Source organism: Lemur catta, chromosome 2 (genome assembly GCF_020740605.2).
Source record: "Lemur catta isolate mLemCat1 chromosome 2, mLemCat1.pri, whole genome shotgun sequence".
Classification (NCBI taxonomy): domain Eukaryota; kingdom Metazoa; phylum Chordata; class Mammalia; order Primates; family Lemuridae; genus Lemur; species Lemur catta.
Window position 1 is genome coordinate 16,225,738 of NC_059129.1, and position 23,682 is coordinate 16,249,419.

A 23,682-nucleotide genomic window follows, 5' to 3' on the forward strand; every position below is an offset into this window, starting at 1 on the left:
TGTTTTTGATATGATTTTAAAATATTTTAATATTTCATTTTCCTATACATGTGTACTTACTTATATCTAATTAAAAAAAATCCTATCCAGAATATATAATGAACCCCAACAAATCAAAAACATCATCAATAAAAATAGGCAAAAGAGTTCACAAAAGATGAAGGAATGGCCAATAAATATGTGAAGAGGTCCTTAACATCATTAGTCAATAGGGAAATATAATTTAAAACCATAATGAGATGCTATTTCACACCCACAGACAATACCAAATATTACCAAGGACGTAGAACAACTGGAGTTTTGATAAGTTGCTGGTGGGAAGTGTAAACTGATAAACCACTTTGGAAATTAGTTTGGCAGTTAAATATACACCCACCCTATGGCTAAGCAATTCTACTTTAAGACATTTATCCAAGAGAAATGAGATTTCTACAAGAATGCTCATCACAGCCTATTTATAACGCCCAAACACTGAACAAAAATCAAATATTCACCAACTGGTGAACAGATGAACAAATTGATGGCAGATTCATACAACATCAAAAAGGAACAAATCACTCTACGCTGACAAAGATTCTCTCCCTGATGCCATTCTGAGCTCTGAGTCCAGAGCACCTGGTCTACACGGGGGTTGGCTTCACTGCAACCACCTCCACATCACCCCTGCAAGGCCAGCAAGAGAGCAGGGAGGGCAGAGTTCTTGTGCACCCCAAGACTGGGGGCCGAGCACCTGCAACCCCCACCGGGGAACTTGAGTGGATCGGACACCAACACCACACAAGAGGTACCACAGTAACAGCCTCAACAGGACCTGCATGGGAGAGAACCCCAGCCATCCAACAGCCCAGCCCCAGCAGCCTCGCACCCCTCCCAATAAACCTCACACATTCCCGTGGAACCATGTGACACCATGCCTGCGGTCCAGCCATGAGCCACCTCCCACCATATGGTGCCATCGCACCTGGACCTGGGTGGAGCAAACACCTGCAGCCCTGACACCAGTGGCCACTGCCTAGATAGCCCTGCCCACTGCAGGGAGACCTGGGCAGAGCAATCTCCCACAGTGCTCACCTCTGTAGAAAGGGACTCACCTAGCCCACTGCTTAAGCCTCCAACAATGGCCTGAGGACCAACGTACCACTCCACATGAAGATCCTCCAGCACCAGCTTGGACTGTGACAACCACAGGGAATGGTACAATACAGAAGAGCTGCATTACAGGATCTCAGAGTATCCACCACTCTCCTACAAGATCAATATTCTAGAATAGGACACAAATGTACCTTCTCACTAAGTAGGAAAGTTAGCAAAGGAGAACAGGTGCACAGCAAACCTATCTGCTCTGAATTGAGGGATGTTTCAGATGAGCAGAAACCAGCCAAAAAAAAAAAAAAAAACCTCTGGCAACATGAAAAAACAAGCCAGTTTGATACCCACAAAGGATCACAATAGACCTACAGCAATGGACCCCAACCAAAGGAAACTGCTGATATGTCAGAAATGGAATTCAGAATATGGATGGCAAAAAAGATGAATGGGATTGAAGACAAAGTTGAAAACCAACACAAAGAAGCCAAAAAATATTTCAGGACATGAATAAAAAAATGAAAAAGTCACTAAAGAGACAAACATAAGAAAGGACATAACAGAACTGAAAAAAATGAGTCATATAAGGAATTTCATAACACAGCAAAAAGCTTCAACAAAAGGCTAGATCAAGCAAAAGAAAGCATTTCAGAGCCTGAAGATAAGGCTTTTGAACTAAGCTATTCAAAGATGCACAGAAGAGAATAAAGAAAAGTGAACAATCACCCAGAGAAATATGGGACTATGTAAAGTGAGCTAATGTAAGAATTATAGGTATCCCTGAGGGAGAAGAAAAAGCAAAAAGCATAGAAAACTTCCCTGGTGTTGCCAAAGATTCAGATATCCAGATACAAGATGGTCATCAAACACCAGGAACATTCATAACAAATAGAATTTCTCCAAGAAACATCGTCATTAACCTGGCCAAAGTCAGAACAAAGAAGAAAATTCTCTGAACTGCAAAATGAAAGCAATAACTAACCTACAAAGGAAAACCCATCAGGCTAACAGCAGACTTCTCAGTAGAGACCTTACAAGCCAGAAGGGATTAGGACCCCATTTTTTGTCTTCTTAAACAGAACAACTGCCAGCCAAAAAATCTGTATCCTGAAAAATCAGGTTTCATAAATGCTGAAGAAATAAAGACTTTTGCAGACAAGCAAACACTAAGGGAATTTGTCACTACTGGACCTGAACTACAGGAAATGTTCAAAAGAGCATTACATCTAGAACAGCACAAAAGATACCCACCAATGTAAAGACATCTGAAAGTTAAAGCTCACAGCTTTTATTTACTTACTTATTTTGAGACAGAGTCTCACTCTGTTGCTCAGGCTAGAGTGCCATGGCGTCAGCCTAGCTCACAGCAACCTCAAACTCCTGGGGCTCAAGCGATCCTCCTGCCTCAGCCTCCAGAGTAGCTGGGACTACAGGCACACACACCATGCCTGGCTAATTTTTTCTGTATATATTTTTAGTTGTCCAGCTAATTTCTTTCTATTTTTAGTAGAGATGGGGTCTCGCTCTTGCTCAGACTGGTTTTGAACTCCTGAACTCAAACGATCCACCCACCTCGGCCTCCCAGAGTGCTAGGATTACAGGCATGAGCCACTGCACCCGGCCAGCTCACAGCTTTTATAATATAATAAACACAAGAGGGAAAGCAAAACAAGGTATCATTCAACATGACGAACAGAACAGTATCCCACATATTAATACTAACATTGAACATGAATGGTCTTAATGTTCCACTTGAAAAACATGGACTGCTGAATGGATGAACAATCATAACCCAAATATATACTGCCTCCAAGAAACCCATCTAACATGCAAGGACTCACACAGACTCAAGGTAAAGAGATGGAAAAAATATTCCACACAAATAGAAACCAAAAGTGAGCAGGAATACCCATTCTCATATCAGATAAAATTGACTTTAAATCAACAGTAAAGAAAGACAAAGATGGTCATTATATAATGATAAAAGAGACAATTCAGAAAGAAGACATAATAATCCTAAATTTATTAATATATGCACCTAACACAGGAGCTCCCAGATTCATAAAACAATCCTACTAGATCTAAGCAAAGAAACAAACAGTAGCGTCATATTTCCTGGAGAATTCAATACCCCACTGACTAACCTGGACAGATCATCAAAGCAGAAAATCAACAGATACTGGGCTTAAATGGACTCCAGAACAAATGGACCTAAAAGACATTTACAAAACACTCTTCTTATCAGCACAGGGAATATTTTCCAAGATTGATCATATCTTAGGCCACAAAATGAGTCTCAGCAAATTCAGAGAAATCAAATCATACCATGTATCTTCTCAGACTCCAGTGGAATAAAATTAGAAATCAATTCCAAGAGAAACTCTCAAATCTACACAAAGTCATGGAAATTGAACAACCTACTGCTGAATGATCCTTGAGTCAATGATGAAATTAATCTGGACATCAATAGATTCTTTGAACTAAATGACAAAGGGGACAAAAGCTTTCAAAAATCTATGGGATATGGCAAAAGCAGTGCAGAGGGAAAAGTTCATAGTCCTAATGTTATATCAAAACGGTAGAAAATTCACACACAAATTATCAACCTGATGTCACACCTCAAGGAACTAGAAAAAGAACAAACCAAACCCAAAGCCAGCAGAAGAAATAGCAAAGCCCAGAGCAGAACTAGATAAAATGGAAATCAAAAAGACAATACAAAGGATCAATAAAATAAAAAATTGATTCTTTGAAAAGATAAACAAATTGATAGACCACAAATAAAAGAGAACTCCAATAATCTCAATCTGAAATGAAAAAGGAGGCCGGGCGCGGTGGCTCACGCCTCTAATCCTAGCACTCTGCAAGGTTGAGGCGGGAGGATTATTTGAGCTCAGGAGTTCAAGACCAGCCTGAGCAAGAGCAAGACCCCATCTCTACTAAAAATAGAAAGAAATTATACAGAGAGCTAAAAATATATATAGAAAAATTAGCCGGGCGTGGTGGCACATGCCTGTAGTCCCAGCTACCTGGGAGGCTGAGGCAGAAGGATCCCTTGAGCCCAGGAGTTTGAGGTTGCTGTGAGCTAGGCTGACGCCATGGTACTCTAGCCTGAGCAACAGAGTGAGACTCTGTCTCAAAAAAAAAAAAAAAAAAAGAAATGAAAAAGGAAACATTACAACTGATACTACAAAAATACAAAATGTCATCTGTGAATACTATGAAAATCTCTATGCACACACACTAGAAAACCTACAGGAAATGGATAAATTCCTGGAAACAAACGACCTCCCAAGTCTGAATCAGGAAGAAACAGAAATCCCAAACAGCCCAATAATGAACAGCAAGATTGAGGCAGTAATAAAAAAAAAAAAATCTTCCAACAAAACAAAGCCCCAGACCAGATGGATTCACAGCTGAATTCTACCAGACCTACAAAGAACTGGCATCTATCCTACAGAAATTATTCTATAACATTGAGATGGAGCGAATCCTCCCTAACTCATTTTATGAAGCCAGCATCACACCTTGATACCAAAGCTAAGAAAGGACACAACAAAAAAAGAAAACCACACATGTGTATCCCTTATTATTCACCATGATCAAGTAGGTTTCATCACACGGATGTAAGGATGGTTTGGCATATGCAAACCAATAAATGTGATTCACCACATAAACAGAAGGAAAAACAAAGACTGCACGAACATCTCAATAGATGCAAAGACAAAATCCAGCACCTTTCATGATAAAAACCCTCGACAAACTAGACATATGAGGAATATACCTCAAAATTATAAAAGCCATATAGGACAAACCCACAGCCAACATAATACATGATGGAGAAAAGTTGAAAGCATTCTCCCTAAGCACTGGAACAAGACAAGCGTGCCCATTGTCACGACTTCTATTCAACATAGTATTGGAAGTCCTAGCCAGAGCAATTAGGCAAGAGAAAGAAATAAGGGCATCCAAATGGGGAAAGAAGGACATAGACAAATGGAACACAATGAAGAACCCAAAAACAAAACCATACAGTTACAATCAACTAATCTTCGACAAAGCAGACAAAAACATACACTTGGGAATGAGGTCCTATTCATTAAATGGTGCTGGGAAAATTGAATAGCAACATGCAGAAGAATGAAACAGAACCCATATCTCTTGCCATATATAAAAATTAATTCAAGATGGATTGAAGAATTCAATGTAAGGAATGAAACCCTAAAAATTCTAGAACAAACATAGGGAAAACTCTTCTAGACATAGGCCTAGGCAAAGAATTTATGACTAAGACCCCAAAGGCAAATACAGCAGCAACAAACATAAATGGGATTTAATTAAGTTAAAAACCTTCTGCACAGCAAAGGGAATAATCAACAGAGTAAACAGGCATCCTACAGAATGGGAGAAGATATCTGCAAACTACATGTCTGACAAAGGATTAATATCCAGAATCTACAAAGAACTCAAACAAAATAGCAAGAAAAAAACAACCCTATCAAAAAGTAGGCAAAAAACAACACAATTTTTTTCAAATGAAGATAGACAAATGACCAATAAACATATGAAAAAATGTTCAACATTACTAATCATCAGGGAAATGCAAATTAAAACCACAATCAGATACCACCTTACCCCTGTCAGAATGGCTATTATTAAAGTAAAAAAAAACAAACAAACAAGAGATGCTACTGTGGATGCAGAGAGAAAGGAATGCTTACACACTGTTGGTGAGACTGCAAATGAGTACAACCTCTATGGAAAACAATATGCAGATTCCTCAAGAGCTAAAAGTGAACCCACCATTTCATTCAGCAATTCCACTATTGCATATCTACCCATAAAAAAAATAATTTTATCAAAAAGACACCTGCACTCAAATGTTTATCACAGCACAATTTGCAATCGCAAAGATATGGAATCAATTGATGACAGTAACTATAGATTTGAGCACCTACTGTATGCCAAGCACTGTTGGAATACACTCCACATTTAATCTTCACAACCACCCTCTGAGACAGGTAACATCCTCATTATCCCCAGAAGGACTCTGAACTAAAGGAGAAAGCAAACTCAGAGTTAACAGAATTGCAGGTGCCTGGGATGTTAACTGGCTTTTTAAGTGTTATTTTAGGGATTTTTATGGCTATAACGCACCCAGGGAGGCAGGAACCAGCCTCACCCATAGCTACTACATATTCAGCAACTTCAACCAAACAATACTCAGACTGGAGGGAAATCAAAACTAGCAATAATAATTTACTCAGGGCTTCATTTTGTGCCTGACAGTAACTACTGTGAAGCAATTATCTTACTTAATCCTCACACTCAAAAGGTAGGTTACGATTATACCCATTTTTAAGATGAAGAGAATGAGGCAGAAAGAGGATAGTAATTTGCCCATGATTCATGCAAAGAATCCTTATTTAATATCATGACTTTTGGGCAGATTGTTTAATACATCAGTGAAGATATAGGTCACAATATCACAATATCACAGCATCTTCTCATCATCTCTTCCCATAATCTCCTTGCATATTTTCCAGACGAAAGAAAACCCAGTACAAAACAGCTTTTGTGAAATGCATCCCGGATGGCAAACACCTGTGGTCTTTATTATCCAGGACTTATCCCAGAAGATTTGATTCATGAATCTAGAGAAGGTCCTGAATATCTATTTTTTTAAAAGCCCCACACAGGCCATGCAAACATGCAGCTCATGCTGGTAACTACTGCTTTATGTTCTTTACAATTCCAAACCCAACCTCCCCCTGCTGTGTTTGTAGATCCACAGGGCATGGGAAACTGAGGCAGAGAAGACCTGAAATTATAGAAACTATCCAACAGAGAGTTAAGGAAAGGCATGCTCTAGTTATACTATTTCTTTGTATTGTTCTTTATGTCTAAACTATTTTATAATCAATGTTTTTTAAAGTTTAACAAAAAATATTACACCAAAATATTAAATCAACCTAACCCTACTGTGCTACTGAAAAGAATTTTATTTCTCTCCGATAATTGTGATGGCACTTCAGATTCTCTTAGCAAATAGCAGGCAGTATGAGAAAAATTATTTCTAATTCAACAGTGCCACAGATGTGGTCAATAGCAACTGAAAGCTGGATAATTTAAAGCTGAGTGTAATCCACTTAAGTATGCAAATTTCACCAGGGGCTCCCTCTAAGCCTTTAATACTGATTATTTATTTAACCAATCATTAACACCTGCTACATGCCAGAACACCTCTCTACAAGCTCTACTAACATTAAATATCATGTAATCTTCACTGCCACCTACGAAGTGGATAATGTTATCACCCTCATTTTACAGATGAAAAAACTGAGGCACAGAATAATTTAGTAACTTGCCCAGTTTTACACACCTAGTATGGGGCAGAACTCAGCTTGACAGAATCTGGCTTCAGAAGGTACAATCTGAATCACTACACCTGGTCTCCAAGAACCTATACAAAGTGCAAGGCTTAATTCAAACCTGTGGTTTTTCCCACTCTGTAATTCCTACGTGGCTCCAGTCTCCTTCTCCGGCCTGGAAGGTATTTTTCCAGTTCCTCTCCATACTCCATACTCCTTCCTTGTTCTGCCTGTACACTCTCCTAAACCCCTCGTTTTTTAATCCTTTTTTGTCCTTAACCTAAACATCACTTTCTAAATTACAAACTCTAATGGCATGGTGTATTTCTCAGTGCTCAACACAAAATTGTAATTATGTATACCATGGGTAATTATTTGTTTCCTGTCCTTCCCGGTTGGGCTGTGCGTTCCAGTACCTAGGACACCATGTCTGTCTTGCTCATCACGTATTCCCATATTGAATCCCCTCCAACCAGCCCAAAGTAAGGGCCTGACACCAAGCAAGCTCTCAACAATTTTTGTTGAATGAATAAAATGGAGGACACTCAAGCGTCGTATTTTCTCTTTCTCTGACACATACGTGTGCTGGCAAGGCCCCCACCTGCACCCCTGAGAGTGGAGGCAGCGGGCTACTGGCTCTGCAAGCAATGTCATTGGCCCTGGCCGGGTCAATTACCCCTCATTAGCGTGAGTTTCAGGTGCACGACGGAAATCGAGACAAGCCCGCATCGAATGCAACCTACAAAGGAAGGAGAACCTGCACTTCTCCTCTTCGTATAGTAACTCGTCAAGACTGTAGTTTTTATTGGCTGCATGTTTGTCTTTTCAGCAAGACGTTAGCTTCCAGAAGACCCAGCCCACGCCTGTCTGGGTCAGCGCCGTCCTCCCAAGCACGGTACCCCAGGCTGGCACCACGCCTGGCACGCAGCGGGAGCTCAGAAGTTATTATTATTATTAACGACCCCCTGCTCTGTGCACTTCACAGGTGTGAAGCGAGGACCCCTCAAGTCTGGTACCGCATCCCTTTGGGAGCCCAAGTGTATCTTCCCACATAGACCCGCCTCCCACCTGGGCCCCGGCCGCCCGCCCGCCCGGAACGCGTCCCCTAACCCCGCACCCTGCACGCACCTGTCGCGCAGAGAAGCATCTTCGCAGGTGCCGCGCACGCCCTCGTCGTCTGTGTCGCAGCTCGAGGTGGAAGAACAGGGGGTGACAGAGGGCTCCCTCAGGCCAGCGGCCACGGGCCTGGAGGTTCCCGGTACCTGCCACCAGAGACACGAAGCGGGGCCTACAGGCGGCAGGGCCCCGGGGAGAAGGCAGGAGCGAGGTGCTGCTGGGCTCATCGCCACCACCCACTGCAGCTGCCGCGCAGCCTTCGCGCTTATTGGCGCCGCTGCCGGGACGCTCATTGGGCGATTTCCCCGCATTCTCAGCCCGCGGGGGCGCTGATTGGACGACTCTTTTGGCCCCTCCCACAGCACGCAGAAGTTCGTGGGCAGGCCTGGAACCCAGGCTTTCGAAGCTGCTGAGAGCCGTCTTGCTACCTTTTGCTAGCCTGAGAATGATGCTATTGGGAAAGGTTAATTAGGTCAGGGGTGACCGAGTTTGCAGTGTGGGGGCTGATTGGGAACATCTCTAGTACCTGTGAAGGTGATAAATCTGAAGCAATCACATAACGCTTTCGGGTCCACGTTCTTAAATTCAGAAAGATGAAAAGCCCTTGCAGCTCTCCTTGGGAACTCGTTGCAAACTCTCCCTCCTCTACCATCACCACTTAATAGAATCTCAGTTGAACCACTATCTGCCTTTTGTGCTGTCCTGTTTTCCCAGTTTGGGGCCTGTGATTTTCTCACAAGCTGAAAGGCTATCTTTCCTCCCCTGATTTGGTTTTGCACCATTGTCAAAGATTGGTTGGGTATATTTGTGTGGGACTATTTCTAGGTTCTCTATTCTCTTCCTTTGATTTGTGTGTCCCTCTGTAAATATTGCACCGTCTTCATTACTACAGCTATATAATAAGTTTCAATATTGGGTAGACTGTCCCACTTCATTCTTCTTTTTCAAAGTTGTTTTAGCTAGTCTGTATGTATTTTAGAATAAATTCCATAATAATTTTGTCTATACTTACAAAAAATCTTGCTGGGACTTTGATACGAATTGCATTAAATTTCTGTGTTAGTTTGGGGAGAACTGACATGTTCAGTATGTTTAGTCTTCCAATCCATGATCATGACATGTGTCTCCATTTATTTAGATATTGTATTTCCTCTGTCAGCATCACGTAATTTTCATCATCCAAGTCTCGCACGTTTTGTTAGATTTAGACCTAGGTATTTCAGTTTTATTAGTGATCGTCAATGTATTTTTAGTTTGGTGTCCACATGTTCATTGCTAGTACAGAGAAGTACAATTGAGTTCTGAATATTGATTTTGTATCTTGTGACATTGCTGAATTCAATTAGTAGTTCTGGAAAGAATTACTTTTTAAGAGTTTGTTGCGGTATAAGGCCCGAAGGCAGGATCCATATTAAGTGCTGTCCTGACAGATGGTAAAATCTGAAGGGCTTCAAATGCTCGAACGACAGGCTCTCCTCCTTCTCTGCTCCCACAGGTAACATCCTCTGGCTAAATGGCCTCCCTAATTACAGGGACCAGACACAGTGTCTGCTAATCCCCAGCCAGTGGGTTTCAGTTCCCTGCCAGCTAAAGGAGGAATTATTTATACAAGCCAATCACACCGTCCTGTGGGAACCAGGGGTCACCCTACCCAGGCCCTGCATGTTCACTCTGTTCGGGAGTGCAACCCCATGTGTCCCTGCATAGTGTGCAGTGTCCTCCTCCCGTCAGCTGTGAGTATGTGTAACTAACAAACTGCTGTTGATGCGTCTCTCTGGTGTCAGGTCTTGTGTATTCATCCATCCCCATATCTCGACAGTGGGAATCCCTCCCTCACGAATGGAGTGAAGAGTTGGTGGAGAAAACAATTGGCATCACAAACAGCATGGGCCATCCTTGACTGAGGACACCTGGGTCAGCTTTCACTAACTGTTCCTTTGCTAATTAACTGGTTTTATAAGGCAGCAGTGACTATCTACAACACAACTGCCACTTGCTGGCCAGCTTGCGCTTTAGCTGATGAGTTCTGTTATCTCAGTCAGGTGTGGTCATCTCTTCCCACCCTAACTAATGTTAGCTGACTATATCCTGGTGTGAGGTGCCATCAGGTGTGGCCTGTGTCAGCCAGGTGTTCTCCAAGGCTTCCACTGGGGGGCAGCAACAACACAACATCCTATCTGGTGGGTGCTTGAGTTCCACTCACTGGGAGTCAGGTGAGAGCGGTTTGCTCACTGCGTCTAACCTGATGACCATCACTGGCTGCTTGGGGCAGCCATACAGACATGGTTTGGGGAAATATACCCCCAGTGCAGTCCTGGGGACAACCTTTGTGTTTGTGGAATGGAAGGAGGCCATCGCCCTGGGGAAGATTTTACAATGGCTCCCCGGTTGCCTCCTAACAGTTGTTGTTGTTCAGGCAAGGGTAGTGACGTTCCCTGTGCTGCTGTCCTGTGCTCTCCTGACCCCTAAGAGGTGCATGTCCATGGCAGTCAGTAGCCCAGGCACTGATGATAAAAAAACTGTCACAGGGAGGGGCATTTGCTATTCAACTGCTTTCCTAATGCAACCCCCCACACCAACACACTGGGGCTGAGCTTAGCATAGCGTGCCAAAGAACTGAACTCATGATCAATGGGCTTGATGGCTCTCACCTGGGCCACAGAAAAAATGAACTTCCTGGATGTGAATCCCAACCCTGGGGAGATGGACTGGCATCCCCTGGAGGAGGAGGATGGTGCCCTATAGGGCTGATCGCTGGCTTCCTTTCCACATAACCACCCAGAAGATCCACAGCAAGTGTGATCTGATGGAGACAAAAAAAAAAAATATGTGACTTGAGGAAATTTCTTTGGGTTGGGGGGGTCCCTTAAATACTTGAGAATCCCACTGCATCTAAAAGAGGTAAATATTTTGCTGTTATAGTTTTGGCTAATGTGCTCTTGACTATTTCAAAGGCCTCTCAGCCACAGTTTGCCTTCACCTCCAAAGGGACACAATGCATCTTCACCTTGCTACCCATAGGCTACCTAGACGGCTCTGCCATCACACACAATCTTTGCAGGCAGGATCTTAACTGCACCCACCTTTCTCCTGGAACACAACTATGACATTACACTGATGACATTCTCCTTTGGAGGAAATTTTTCAGCATACAATTTCTCAGGACATGTCCATTTGTAAAACTGATATTCTCTTCTTCAGGTTGCTGACTGCCTGCCTCAAAAATCTCATTTTCATTCATTTCATTAGTGAGATTTTCCATGACAGAACGTAAATATTTTTGGCTTTGTTAAAAAGGTTCTTCCCCTTAAGTAACATGTGTAGAGTATTTTGTTTCTCCTTCAGCTGAGTGATTTCCAAACGCATTTGTTCACATGCTTTTCTTTCTCATGCTGAGGTGGCAGCAATTGGATCAGAGAGTCTCTGATCATCTTCCTGGAGGGGTCTAATGCTTGCCTCTTTTTCTAGCACTGATTTTCCCAGTTCGTCAATCTCCTCTTGGAGCAGTTTCGAAGGCTCCCTCGATACAGCAGACTTACTTGCATCCGGAGCTTTGGCTGGCTGTGGCCAGACTGGTGATTCCCTATACGGCTGTGATAGAATATCAAGTTGCCCTAAAAGACTGACCTTCCTATTGCAAAGTGGCCCCCTGCTGTGCTGAAATTGTGCCTCTCAAAGTTGGGCCGCCTCATGCTGCATAGTTTGTACTGTGCTCACTGCCTGCTGTTGCCACTCTGCCATGTTCTTAAGTTGGTGTTTTAATTTCTCATGTTCCTCTAGAAGTTCCTCAAACTGGTTACTGTCAATACCTCTTATGTCATTACCAGTGCTGGATGTTTGCCAAATGTGACCAAAGTCTGACCCTTCTGACTTAATGCATCTATTCCAAGGTCTTTTTCTCTAATGAGACGTGAGAAATGCTGAACAGTGTCTCTAAACATCTCATCATGTCTGTTACTTTCAAAGCTAATGGACAACTTTTTATTTTCATCTTGCGGCTTGCTGATGGCTGCTTCTTTGGCAACAATGATATCCATCCTTTGGTGATTCTTTTGAGATAGCTGTTTTCGTTAGCCTTTGCATTCCAAACAGCTAACATTTGCTCTTTTTCCAAAGCACGTGCTTGGAGTTGCTGCTGAAGGAAAGCAACACGATGGGTGTAGGAAGCTGCAGGTGTTCTAGGGTGAGGACCCTGTGTCTCTAAACCTTTCTGCCGGAAAGTCTCCGCACTGGACAGCTCCTCCATATTTTTAGTTAAAGACATATTCTTTTCATCCAGAATTTTCACGTCCGGTTCTTGTTCTTTTATCCTTTTCACTGATCTTTGTTCTGTTGTGTTTTCCAAATTCTTCATTTCTTCATTATTGGCTGAAAAGACCTGGGGGTGTATGTGTATTCCATCTTCACAAGCTGAGACCAACTTTTTATTTTCCATTTTGAGATCGAAATGCTGTTCATTTCTGAAAGACGTTGCTTTAAGTTTCTCACTTCAGCTTCCCTTTCTTTAAGTAACTAACTCATCCTTAAAATTACTGTTAGACTCTTGATTAAGAGGCGGTGTTGAGTCATTTCTGACTCTAGAAAGTGCCCCCTCCTCATTTTGTCGCATAGGTGCCTTAAGTTCAACGTCCATGACGGTAGCCACATGGCTGCCCACCTGCCCCAGGAAGTGGCCTAAGCCCAAACCAAGGCCACGCAACCAGGACGACATCGCTTTGGGTCCTGTTCCGCTCCGATAAAAGCGTCCCTCGCAGTCGGATCCGAGTCCAGTCTGAGGACCTAGGGAGACTCGGTTGCTACAACAAGGGACAGCCAGGCTCACAATGGGGCGTTTCCAGGCAACGGGGCTCAGAGCCCCCCAGGGCAGGGCGCTGCCTGGAAACGCTGCCCGCCCTGGCGGTGGCCCTTCTCCCTCCGCCTCAGTGAGTCCCCGCAGCGCCACGGCCCCTCCCGCCACCCGGACGCTGGCCGGCCGGACCCGCACCCAGAGGGCGGCCCCCAAGCGCCTCTCCCCGAGCGTGTGCGCGCGTGTTAAGCGACACGCACGTTCATTCCATGTCTTACAGCGGGACCGCAGAGCACGCGCGTGTTCTGCAGCCGGCGACGTTCACGCCACAGTTACTTTTTAATGGAGGCAAAACTTCCATAGTGAAACGCATCCATCTGTGCTTCTCAAGAGCCAAATCTGGGCGTTATGACGAATGTCTACACCTGGGCATAAGCTCTACCGTCGGGGAGATACTGAGTATTTCCATTACCCAGAAAACGTCCTGGTGCCCTTTGCCATTCCACCTCCGCCCTCCCGCCCCAGCAAGCCCGGTTCTGGTATCTGTCACCACGAGTGAGTTTTGTCTGGTCCCGTAGGTCGCACACAGGGGACCGCACGTTTACACCCTTGGTGCCTGGCTTCTTCCCACCCGTGTTCTGGATCTCGTCAGGGGAGTGAGTGGTAACTCCCAATCCATCTCTCTATTGATTGATCGACCAGCTGCTGTCGGAGTGTAAATGTCCTAGTAGCTTGCAAGGCACGGAGCTGGTGCCAAGCAGAGGCAGATTTCCCTGAGTTGAAATGCAAGGGGTGGTCTTGGGCCAGGCCTCTTCTGGGCTGGGCTGGGCCGCCAAGATGTCACTTGGAAGTGACACAAGACATAACCTACACAGAAGTAGCACTTATGTATTTTCTCAGTCAAGTATTCCTGTGTGAGGATCTTTGGGCCTCTCAAACGGAAATGATTGGGAACCATCTCAGCCCATAGCTGAGACAGGCTTATGCCAAAACACATTGCTTTAGTTAAGATAAGCAATTGCACCTGGAAAATTCCCAGAGCCACCTTGGCAGTGGCAATTTTGCATAATCCCTGGTTTGTAGAGGGAGGAAAATGATGTAGCTCAAGGATATATAAGGGGAAAAAAATCTGCTGGCAGATTTGTAAACGGAATTTTATTCTCATTAGAAAAGAAACATGTGCTCATTGTTCTAACAAAGTTTTCAAGCAAAGTAAAGTGCGTGAAGTATAAGGTTTTTGTCCACTGTGTAGTCTTATGCTGGAGGTAGCAGTTAACATGATGGGGAATATTCTTTTCCTATACATAATATATAAAGAAAAATATTTGTTAAACCACAGAATTTCTTTTTGTCAGTAGATTCATATTCCACATATTGTCTGTAAACCATCTTCATTTTGTAAAACTTAACAATACATTGTACACTAGATTCAATAGATTCAAAATATTTACAATTACCATATCCTGTTTAAGGGCACATAGTATTTATACTGATTTACTGATATAGTATATTGATAATAATCTCTGTAGAGCTGGAAATTTACTTGTGGTGTCCTGTTTTTATTTTGTTTAAATTTTCCTGTTACAAACAGCACTAGAGAGAACATCACCATACATGCATCTCTGTACATAATATTAAAGTGCACTTTCATTATTTTTATAATTCCTTTGTGATTCCTGAGGGGTTTTTTTGGTTTTGTTTTTGTTTTTTGCTTTTTTGGAGCCAGGGTCTCACTCTGTTGTCCAGGATAGAGTGAAGTGATGTCATCACAGCTCTTTGCAATGTCACACTCCCAGGCTCCAGTGATCCTCCTGCCTCTGCCTCCTGAGTACCTGGGACTTCAGGTGCCTGTCACTGCGCCTGGCTAATTTTTTCTATTTTTTGTAGAGACTGAGTCTCACTCTTGCTTAGGTCTGTCTCAAACTCCTGAGGTTCAAGTGATCCTCCCACCCTGGCCTCCCAAAGTGCTAGGATTACAGTGGGCCACCCCACCTGGCCGGTGATTTCTGATTTATGCTTTTCTCTTGCCTTAGGAGACCTAAGATAAGAGTGTTTGACCTCTTACAAGATCATGAGAAGAATTTTTGGCTTTGCTGCACCACACAGCTTATTAACATTTAGAAGTATTGCTGCTTTTCCCAAGTACATACACGAATAATTGGTAATGAAAGCCTTGAAAGTTTGAGAAAGTGGTGTCTCCACATGATCAGGTCGATACTTCCTGGGTTCTTCTGGAAGCATTCTTTCGCATAGGATCTTTTTTATTTGCATGGGTCAAGACAACCATTTTGAATATCCCCGGTCTGGCATCTGTAATGGGGGTGCTCTAGCACCTCTTCTAGATGCCCAGAGAAGAGTGTGTCACTAGCACCAACCACAAGGGAAGTAACTTCCTTCTGGGTAGTCATTTGTCTCGTGTTGCCATGGGCTCATGTAGACAGCAACGTGTAACCCTAATGGTAAGAGGGTAAAGATACTGGGCGGGCTTTGGTCTGTCTATCTCAGGCCAAACAACCTTCCCACCTCTGTGAATGCCACAGAGTTTGTCTCTGCATTTGCTGGGAATTGTGGAGTAGAAGATGTCTAAGGTGAGCCAATCATGTAACAAATGTTGAGTGTTGGCTGTCGCCAGGCAGGCACTTTTCTAAGCAGGAGGGATACTAAAATGAACAGACTAGGACAAAAGATATGCCTGGCCTTGGGAGCTCACATTTTAGTGAACAGCTTCATAATTAGTAGTCTCTCCTGATAGTTATACTTGGTAATGACCATCCCAGAGCCCTTGATATGGTGCTGTGTTTTCCTAGAACTTGGTATTAGAAAATCTGCCTTGGAAAATCTTCTGCAAAGATTAGTTGGGAAGCAACCAAAGCACTTCATGTATAGTCATTCTCACTTCAGATGTGGTCCTGGGGCCTGCATACCAAGACGGGAGTGAATGCACAAATACAGAAACGTGCACAGACATATGCACATGTGTATGCAGCTGTGTGCATCTGCACACACATCTGAACAAAGCCTGGACCAATGGCAACACAAGATTGTTAGCAATGGCTATTGTGAATGGTGGGAATATGAATCATTTTTTATTTTCCTCCATATGCTTTTTGGAAATGCCTGAATTTTCCTCAACAGCGTGCACCTATTTCAACACAAACTTTCAGAAAAGGTATTTCCATATGTTTGTGCACATTTCCCTCTGTGTGTATGTATTTAAAAGTTTATATTTAAAAATACTTGGAAAGTCCTATAGGAATATAATTGGAGAAGTCCTATAGGCATATACTTTTTTTCAAAACCAGAATAATGTAGCATGCAGGGTAAAAATAAAAACCACTCACCTCACTGCCCCCTCACTGCCAGTCTACGTCTTCCCTCTCAGGAGACAGCCACCATTTCTAGTTCATTCTGTATTTTCTCAAAGTAGTCAGTGCCTATAAAGACATACGTGTCTCTCCCTTTTCCTTTACATAGGCAGTGGCAGACTTTGCAAATTACTTACCAAGCAACTTCGTTTTTTAAATTCCATGATATGTCTTGACAGTTTTTCCGTGTTACTACGTACAGACATAGTCCACCTTTTGTTGTATGAATGTGCTTTAAAGTATTCAACCATCTCTCCTAGTTTACAGTTCTTTGCTTCTTACCACATTGGAGCTATGATGCTGCAGTGAATGCTCTTGAACATACATCTTTGTACACATAGAGGATACATTCTTAAAGGCAGAATTGCAGAGTCCAAGGATGTACATTTTAAACACTGATAGAGATTATCAAGATGCCATCCAGAGAGGCTGCACTATTTTATAATCCTACCAGTCATTCAGGGAGTGCCTTTATTTTCATATCCTTGCTGAAATATATGTACTTTTTGATCTTTGTCAACCTGATAGTTGAAAAAGTATGTTATATATTAATTTGCATTTTTTTTCTCATACATGAATTTGAAAACTTCCTAATTTTCTTTTATGGTGAACTAGTCTTTTCCCCTGTTGTAAATGAATTTTTGGAAATTTTTCTTATTGACACTTAATAGCTCTTGATATAGCAAGGAAACAAACTAGTTGTCATTTGTATTCCAAATATATTGTTTTCTAGTTTGTCATTTGACTTTATGGTATTTTTTGTTCTTTTCAATGAAAATAAATTAAAATGGAATCTCACCATATGTACTATTCCTAGCCTGCTTCTTTTCACTTAATATATCACGAAGATCTTTCCATATCCATAACTCTGGGTCATCATGTTCATGTTTTATTATATTTATTTTATTTTTAATTATTATGGGCATGTAACAGTAGTATGTATTTATAGGGCACATGGGATGTTTTGATGCAGGTCTATAATGTTTAATAATTAAATCAGGGTAACTGGGGTACTGTCAGCTCAGGTATTTATCATTGCTTTGTGTTAGGAACATTCTAATTCTGCTTTTATTTATTTTAAAGTATACCCTAACTTACTGGTTTATTTTTAATTTTTAATTATTATGGGTACTATTATGTATATCTTTATAGGGCACATGTGATCTTTTGATATAGGTGTAGAATGTGAATTAACCAAATCAGGGTAAAAGAGGTATCCATCACCTCAGGCATTTGTCATTTCTTTGTGCTAGGAATGTTCCAATTCCACTTGTTTAGTTATTTTAAAGCATATGCTAAAACTATTTTTTATTATAGTCACCTGTGCTATCAAATATTATTCATTCTATCTCACTATATTTTTCTACCCATTAATCATCCCCACTTTATCCCTGCCCACTACATTGCCCAGCCTCTAGTAACCATCAAGTATTTTCTCTCTTTCTCTCTCTGCGAGATCAATTGTATTTAATATTTAGCTCCCACATGTGAGTGAGAACATGCAAGACTTATCTTTCTGTTTTTGGCTTATTTCACTGAGTATAATTTTCTTCAATTCCATCCATGCTGTTGCAAATGACAGGATTTCCTTCTTTGTTAGGGCTATATAATATTCCATTGTGTATATGTACCACACTTCCTTTGTCTACGCATGTGTTAATGGACACTTAGGTTGAATCCAAATCTTGGCTATTGTGAATAGTGCTGCAATAAACATGGGAGTACAGATGTGTTTTCCTTATACTAATTCCTTTCTTTTTGATAGATGCCTAGCAGTGGGATGACTCTGTTTTATGGTAGTTCTATTTGTAGTTTTGTAAGGAACCTCCATACTGTTCTCCATAGTGGTTGCACCAATTTACATTGAGAGACTTAGTTTGTCAGTTGATGTTTTAAGCTCCAGAATTTCTGCTTGTTTTTTACTTTTCATTATTTCAATCCCTTTGTTAAATTTCTCTGATAGCCTTCTGTATTCCTACTATCTGTTGTCTTTAAGTTCATTGAACTTCTTCAGGACAGTTATTTTGAATGCTTTGTCTGAGAGGTCACATATTTCCCTCACTCCGGGACTCATCACTGGTACCCTATTATTTAGTTCTTTTTGGTGAGGTCGTGTTTTAATGGATGTTCTTGATGTTTGTGGAAATTTGTCAATGTCTGGGCATTGAAGAGTTAGGTATTTATCTTCGCCCTCTGGGCTTGTTTGAACCTGTCCTTTTTGAGAAGGGATTCCAGATATTCCATGGGAATTTATATCCATTTCGGTACTGGGGGTGCTCCATGCCCAGTAATGCTGTGACTCTTGCATACTCCCGATGGTATCACCTTGGTGGACTTGGGTAAGATACGGGAAAATGCCCTGGATTACCAAGCAAAGTTTCTCATTCTCTTCCCTCACTCTCTGTGCTGGGCTGCTGGAGTTGGCGGAGGAGGGATATGGGCACTTCCTCATGGCCACTGCACCTTGGACTGCACCACGTCACACCTGCAACCAGCTCAGTCTCATCCAAAGCCCCTGGTGAGTATTGCCTGGCTATCTCTGATGTTTATTCAAGACCTAAGGTCCCTTTAGTCATCAGGTGGTGTATCCTGCCAGCACTGGGTCCTTCCTTTCAGGGTAGTGTGTTTCCTTCTGGCCCAGATAGGTCTAGAAATTCAATTCCATCCAAGAACTAAGGCTTAGACTCAGGGGCCTCAGGAGTCAGGTTGGTACTTTATTTTACTGTGTCTGAGCCGGTACCCAAGTTGGAAAACAAAGTCCTCTGAACTCTTCCCTTCCCTTTCCTCAGTGGGAGAAGATTCTCCCTGTGCTGCACTGCCTGGAATTTGGGGAGGGCTGACCCAGGCACCGCTCATGTCTCACTGGATCACAAACACCTCAAGTTCACACTGCCTCTGAGCCAGCACAGCCACAGGAGTTGCTCAGGAACTGACGACATTTGACCCGACTGCCTTATGAATTTACTCTAGGCCCTAGTCTGCTTTTTGTCAGCTGGTGGTGGGGCAAGCTGGAACTCGGGTTTCCAGGTGGGGGATTTCCTTCTGGCTGGGCTGGTGTAGATGCTTCCTCTGTGGGTACTGTCAGAGTACTGTCCTGTGCTGTGTTCCCCTGCAGCACGGTGGGCTACAAGTCCCATAATCACTTCACTCTCCCTCTGCTGGGCAAACAGTTTCTCTCTTCACTTGGTGTGCTGGCTGCACATGGCCCGGGGATGGGGGAGAGGGCGCTTAGGTCTTTTAGGGCCTCTTCAGTGCCTCTTTCCTTGATATAATGTTAAAATCTGGTACTGAGATCACTTATCTGTCTTTTGCTTCTTCTGAAGATGCTTCCTTGTGTGGATGATTGTTGAATTTGGTGTTTGTGCGGAGGAGCAACTGCCAGAGATTTCTATTCACCCATCTCGTTCCACCCCCCTCTGCATCATCTTCATTTTAAATGTTTAAACTTCTATTGGTTCTATTGTCATTCTCTGCCCATTGTAGAATCACTTGAATTACTGGATAAAATGGAGCTTCTTGAGCTCCTCTTGGAGCATTAATGCCATTGATGGGCAACCAAGGGAGGAAATGAACTAGGCATGTGATTTTACTTTTGTTGCTTTGACCTAGAAATGGGGAACTTTTCTTCTCCAAAGTATGAAAGACTTGTTTGGAACTTTGGGCCCAGAAAGAACTATCAGATCATATATGTGCATCCATGAGCACATCCAGAGAATTTGCTCTTATTTCTTCTGTGTTTTTATAGCACAGAAACCAGGGGAACTATTTAAGTAAGCCATGTGTCCCAAAACAAACAACCCTGGAGAGACCCACTGTATAATTTTTGCAGTTGGAAGGTAAAAGACCTTGAGGGTTCAGTAATAATCTTCATAAAAGTGACCAGTGATTACCTTTTGGATCAAGTTATCGCCAGGCTACTGGATGTTAAAGACACAGATCAGTACATCTCTCTAACAAACCCATGCACCTGGGGTTCAGTTGCTCCCTCTTCTCTCTTATGATGAAGGTCCACTTCCCTGGCCATGGCCAAGTAGGGCCATAGGAGGTAAGTGTGGATCCCCTCTGGGTTCCTTGTTAGCTTGGTCTCGGGTCAGCTCCTCCTTTGCAGCTGCCCTGTGCTAGGCTGGTTTCCCCAGTCATGAGTCCTGGGTGTCTCTCTATCCCAGTGGCAACCACTTTAGATCCCAGTTCTGGCCTTTAATGTCAAAACTGGCCCTCAAGCTTCCTACAGATGTGATCCAAAGACATAGGAACTCAGGCAGGCAGCTGATACAAAACAAAGAATGTGAGAGAGGCAAGAACCATCACCTGTATGAACATCCCAGGTTGTCATGGGACTGATAATCGGCCACCCTAGGCTTACCATTCCACTCCTCTCCAAATTTCCCCAGCTGTGCAGTTCACTTAACAAAGTCCTTTCAAATTTGTTTTTGATTTAATTTATTGATGTGTTTTTATATCATCATCCTCCTAATGATAAAAGCAATATAATTTTGAGTAAAGAATTTAGAAACTTCTAAAAATGTATAGCAAATACATCTGTATGCCTGTCATTCAGAGATAACCTCTAGTAACTTCTTCCTTGACCTCTTTTTCTACATATTGTTTTGTCTTCAACAGAGTTGAATTTATATATTTATGCAACTTTGATTTCTGATGTTTTTGACTTAATATTATAAGCATTTCCATCTTGCTACTAAAAACTTTCAATGAACATAATTATAATGGCTTTATAAAGTTTTATCATGTAGCTATATGTGACTTTACTTGACATTCCCACACTTTTGGAATGTAATTTATTTCTAATTTTTTTTTTTTTTTTTTGAGACAGAGTCTCATTTTGTTGCCCGGGCTAGAGTGAGTGCCGTGGCGTCAGCCTAGCTCACAGCAACCTCAAACTCCTGGGCTTAAGCGATCCTTCTGCCTCAGCCTCCCGAGTAGCTGGGACTACAGGCATGCGCCACCATGCCTGGCTAATTTTTTCTATATATATTTTTAGTTGTCCAGATAATTTTTATTTCTATTTTTAGTAGAGACGGGGTCTCGCTCAGGCTGGTCTCGAACTCCTGACCTCGAGCGATCCACCTGCCTCGGCCTCCCAGAGCTCTAGGATTACAGGCGTGAGCCACCGCACCCAGCCTATTTCTAATATTTTTAAGTGAACTGTGATTCTTACAAAGGAACAATTTATTGCACATTTTAATGTAAGGGGCTTCTTTTGTCCCCACCATGTACCTGGCTGCTCTGGGACATCAGTGCTTGTGTGTGTGTGTTGAAGAACCCTCTCTGCGTTTGCTCAAAGTTCAGCACAGAAAGGGTAGGTTTTTGGCATTAACTGTAGAGAAGCCATAAACTGTTACAATGCTTTCTTAATCCCTTTAACACCACCCATAAACACAGTCTCACCCAATGTCTTGTTTCCATGTGAAATCTCATTCTCCATAACAGGACAGCAGGGCTGCCGTGGTCAGATGTGCGGCTGGTGCCCCAGAGCCAGTCCCTGGGGGTTCACAGCAGGGTCACATTCTCCCAGCCGTTTTCTTCTGCTTTACATTGAGTCTCTGACCAGCATCTGTGTGTCTGTTCCCCTCAGGTTTGCAGGAGATAACTTATTAGTCTGTCGAAGGCACATGCTGAGCCAGAAGCTGAAGCCACCAGCCTTCCCAGGGGAGCTACGCTGAGCTCCCAGAGTGATGGGCAGGCCTCGGGCACTGCCCTCCTCCCACACTCTGAGAAACCTTGGTCTCAAAGTTTGTCGTACCAACTCTTTTTTTTTTTTTTTTTGAGGCAGAGTCTCACTTTGTTGCCCGGGCTAGAGTGAGTGCCGTGGCGTCAGCCTAGCTCACAGCAACCTCAAACTCCTGGGCTCAAGCAATCCTCCTGCCTCAGCCTCCCAGGTAGCTGGGTCTACAGGCATGCGCCACCATGCCCGGGTAATTTTTTCTATATATATATTTTAGTTGGCTAGATAATTTCTTTCTGTTTTTAATAGAGACGGGGTCTCACTCTTGCTCAGGCTGGTCTCGAACTCCTGACCTCAAGCGATCCACCCGCCTCGGCCTCCCAGAGTGCTAGGATTACAATGGTGAGCCACCGCGCCCGGCCTCATACCAACTCTTGTTTCCATTGACTTGTTGATTAAATACATCACAGTTGCCATTGCCTGCGTGGTGGGCCTCTGCTGCTGTCTGCTGCTCATTCTGCGCTCCACGGGGTGGGCTGGGGTTCACCTTTGTGTCGGCTGAGGATCCTGAGTCCTACTTTGACCTTGGCTTAATCCCTGTGACTAAGACTCGGCTCATGACCTTGTACACACTTTGTGTACTGTACTCTTGTGTTCTGTGTCATAACACTGGGCCTTGTATCTTAACCCCTAACCCTTGGCCTCCCCCAGATGCTGGGGCTCTTCTCTGGCTCCTGTGTCTGCCCGGGTCAGGCTAGCCTGCCTAAGTGCTTCCTTCGTTCTGGTCACTGCGGCAGGCTGTGGGAGGCCCCCTAACGTGTCCTCGTCCTCATATCCATAACCTGCGTAACTTCTGTGGTAAAGGGGGCTTTGCAACTGGCATTAAGTTAAGGATCTTGAGATGAGATTGTCCTGGATTACCTGGATGGGCCTGCTGTCTTCACAAGGGTCCTATGAGCAGGACAGAGGAGGGGTCAGCGTCAGAGGAGAGGACAGTGTGATGACGGAGGCAGACTGTGGAGGGATGGAGTGATGGGCTCTGAGGATGGAGGAAGGCCCAAGCAGCCAGGAATACAGGCAGCCACTAGATGTTGAAAAGAGTAGGAAAACAAATTGTTTCCTCAGAGCCTTCCAGAGACTCCACAAGGAACCCACCCTGCTGACACCTTGATTTTGGCATAGTGCAACCGATTTCGGATTTCTCCCCTGAAGACCTGTAAGAGAATAGGTATCCATCTGTCTCCTTGAAACGTTCTCACAGCCCCTCCCTTGGAT

At 43.2% G+C, this 23,682-nt stretch overlaps 1 protein-coding gene across 1 annotated transcript in view; it reads left to right on the plus strand.

Moving 5' to 3' along the window:
* LCMT1 (leucine carboxyl methyltransferase 1) overlaps positions 1 to 22,471 on the plus strand; it is a 75,762-nt gene extending 53,291 nt beyond the window's left edge. Inside the window, exon 11 of the mRNA XM_045542823.1 lies at positions 22,318 to 22,471. Within this exon, the coding sequence (XP_045398779.1) occupies positions 22,318 to 22,340 (23 nt within the window). The 3' untranslated portion in view covers positions 22,341 to 22,471. The remainder of the gene's footprint in view (positions 1 to 22,317) is intronic.
* The last annotated feature ends 1,211 nt before the right edge of the window (positions 22,472 to 23,682 follow it).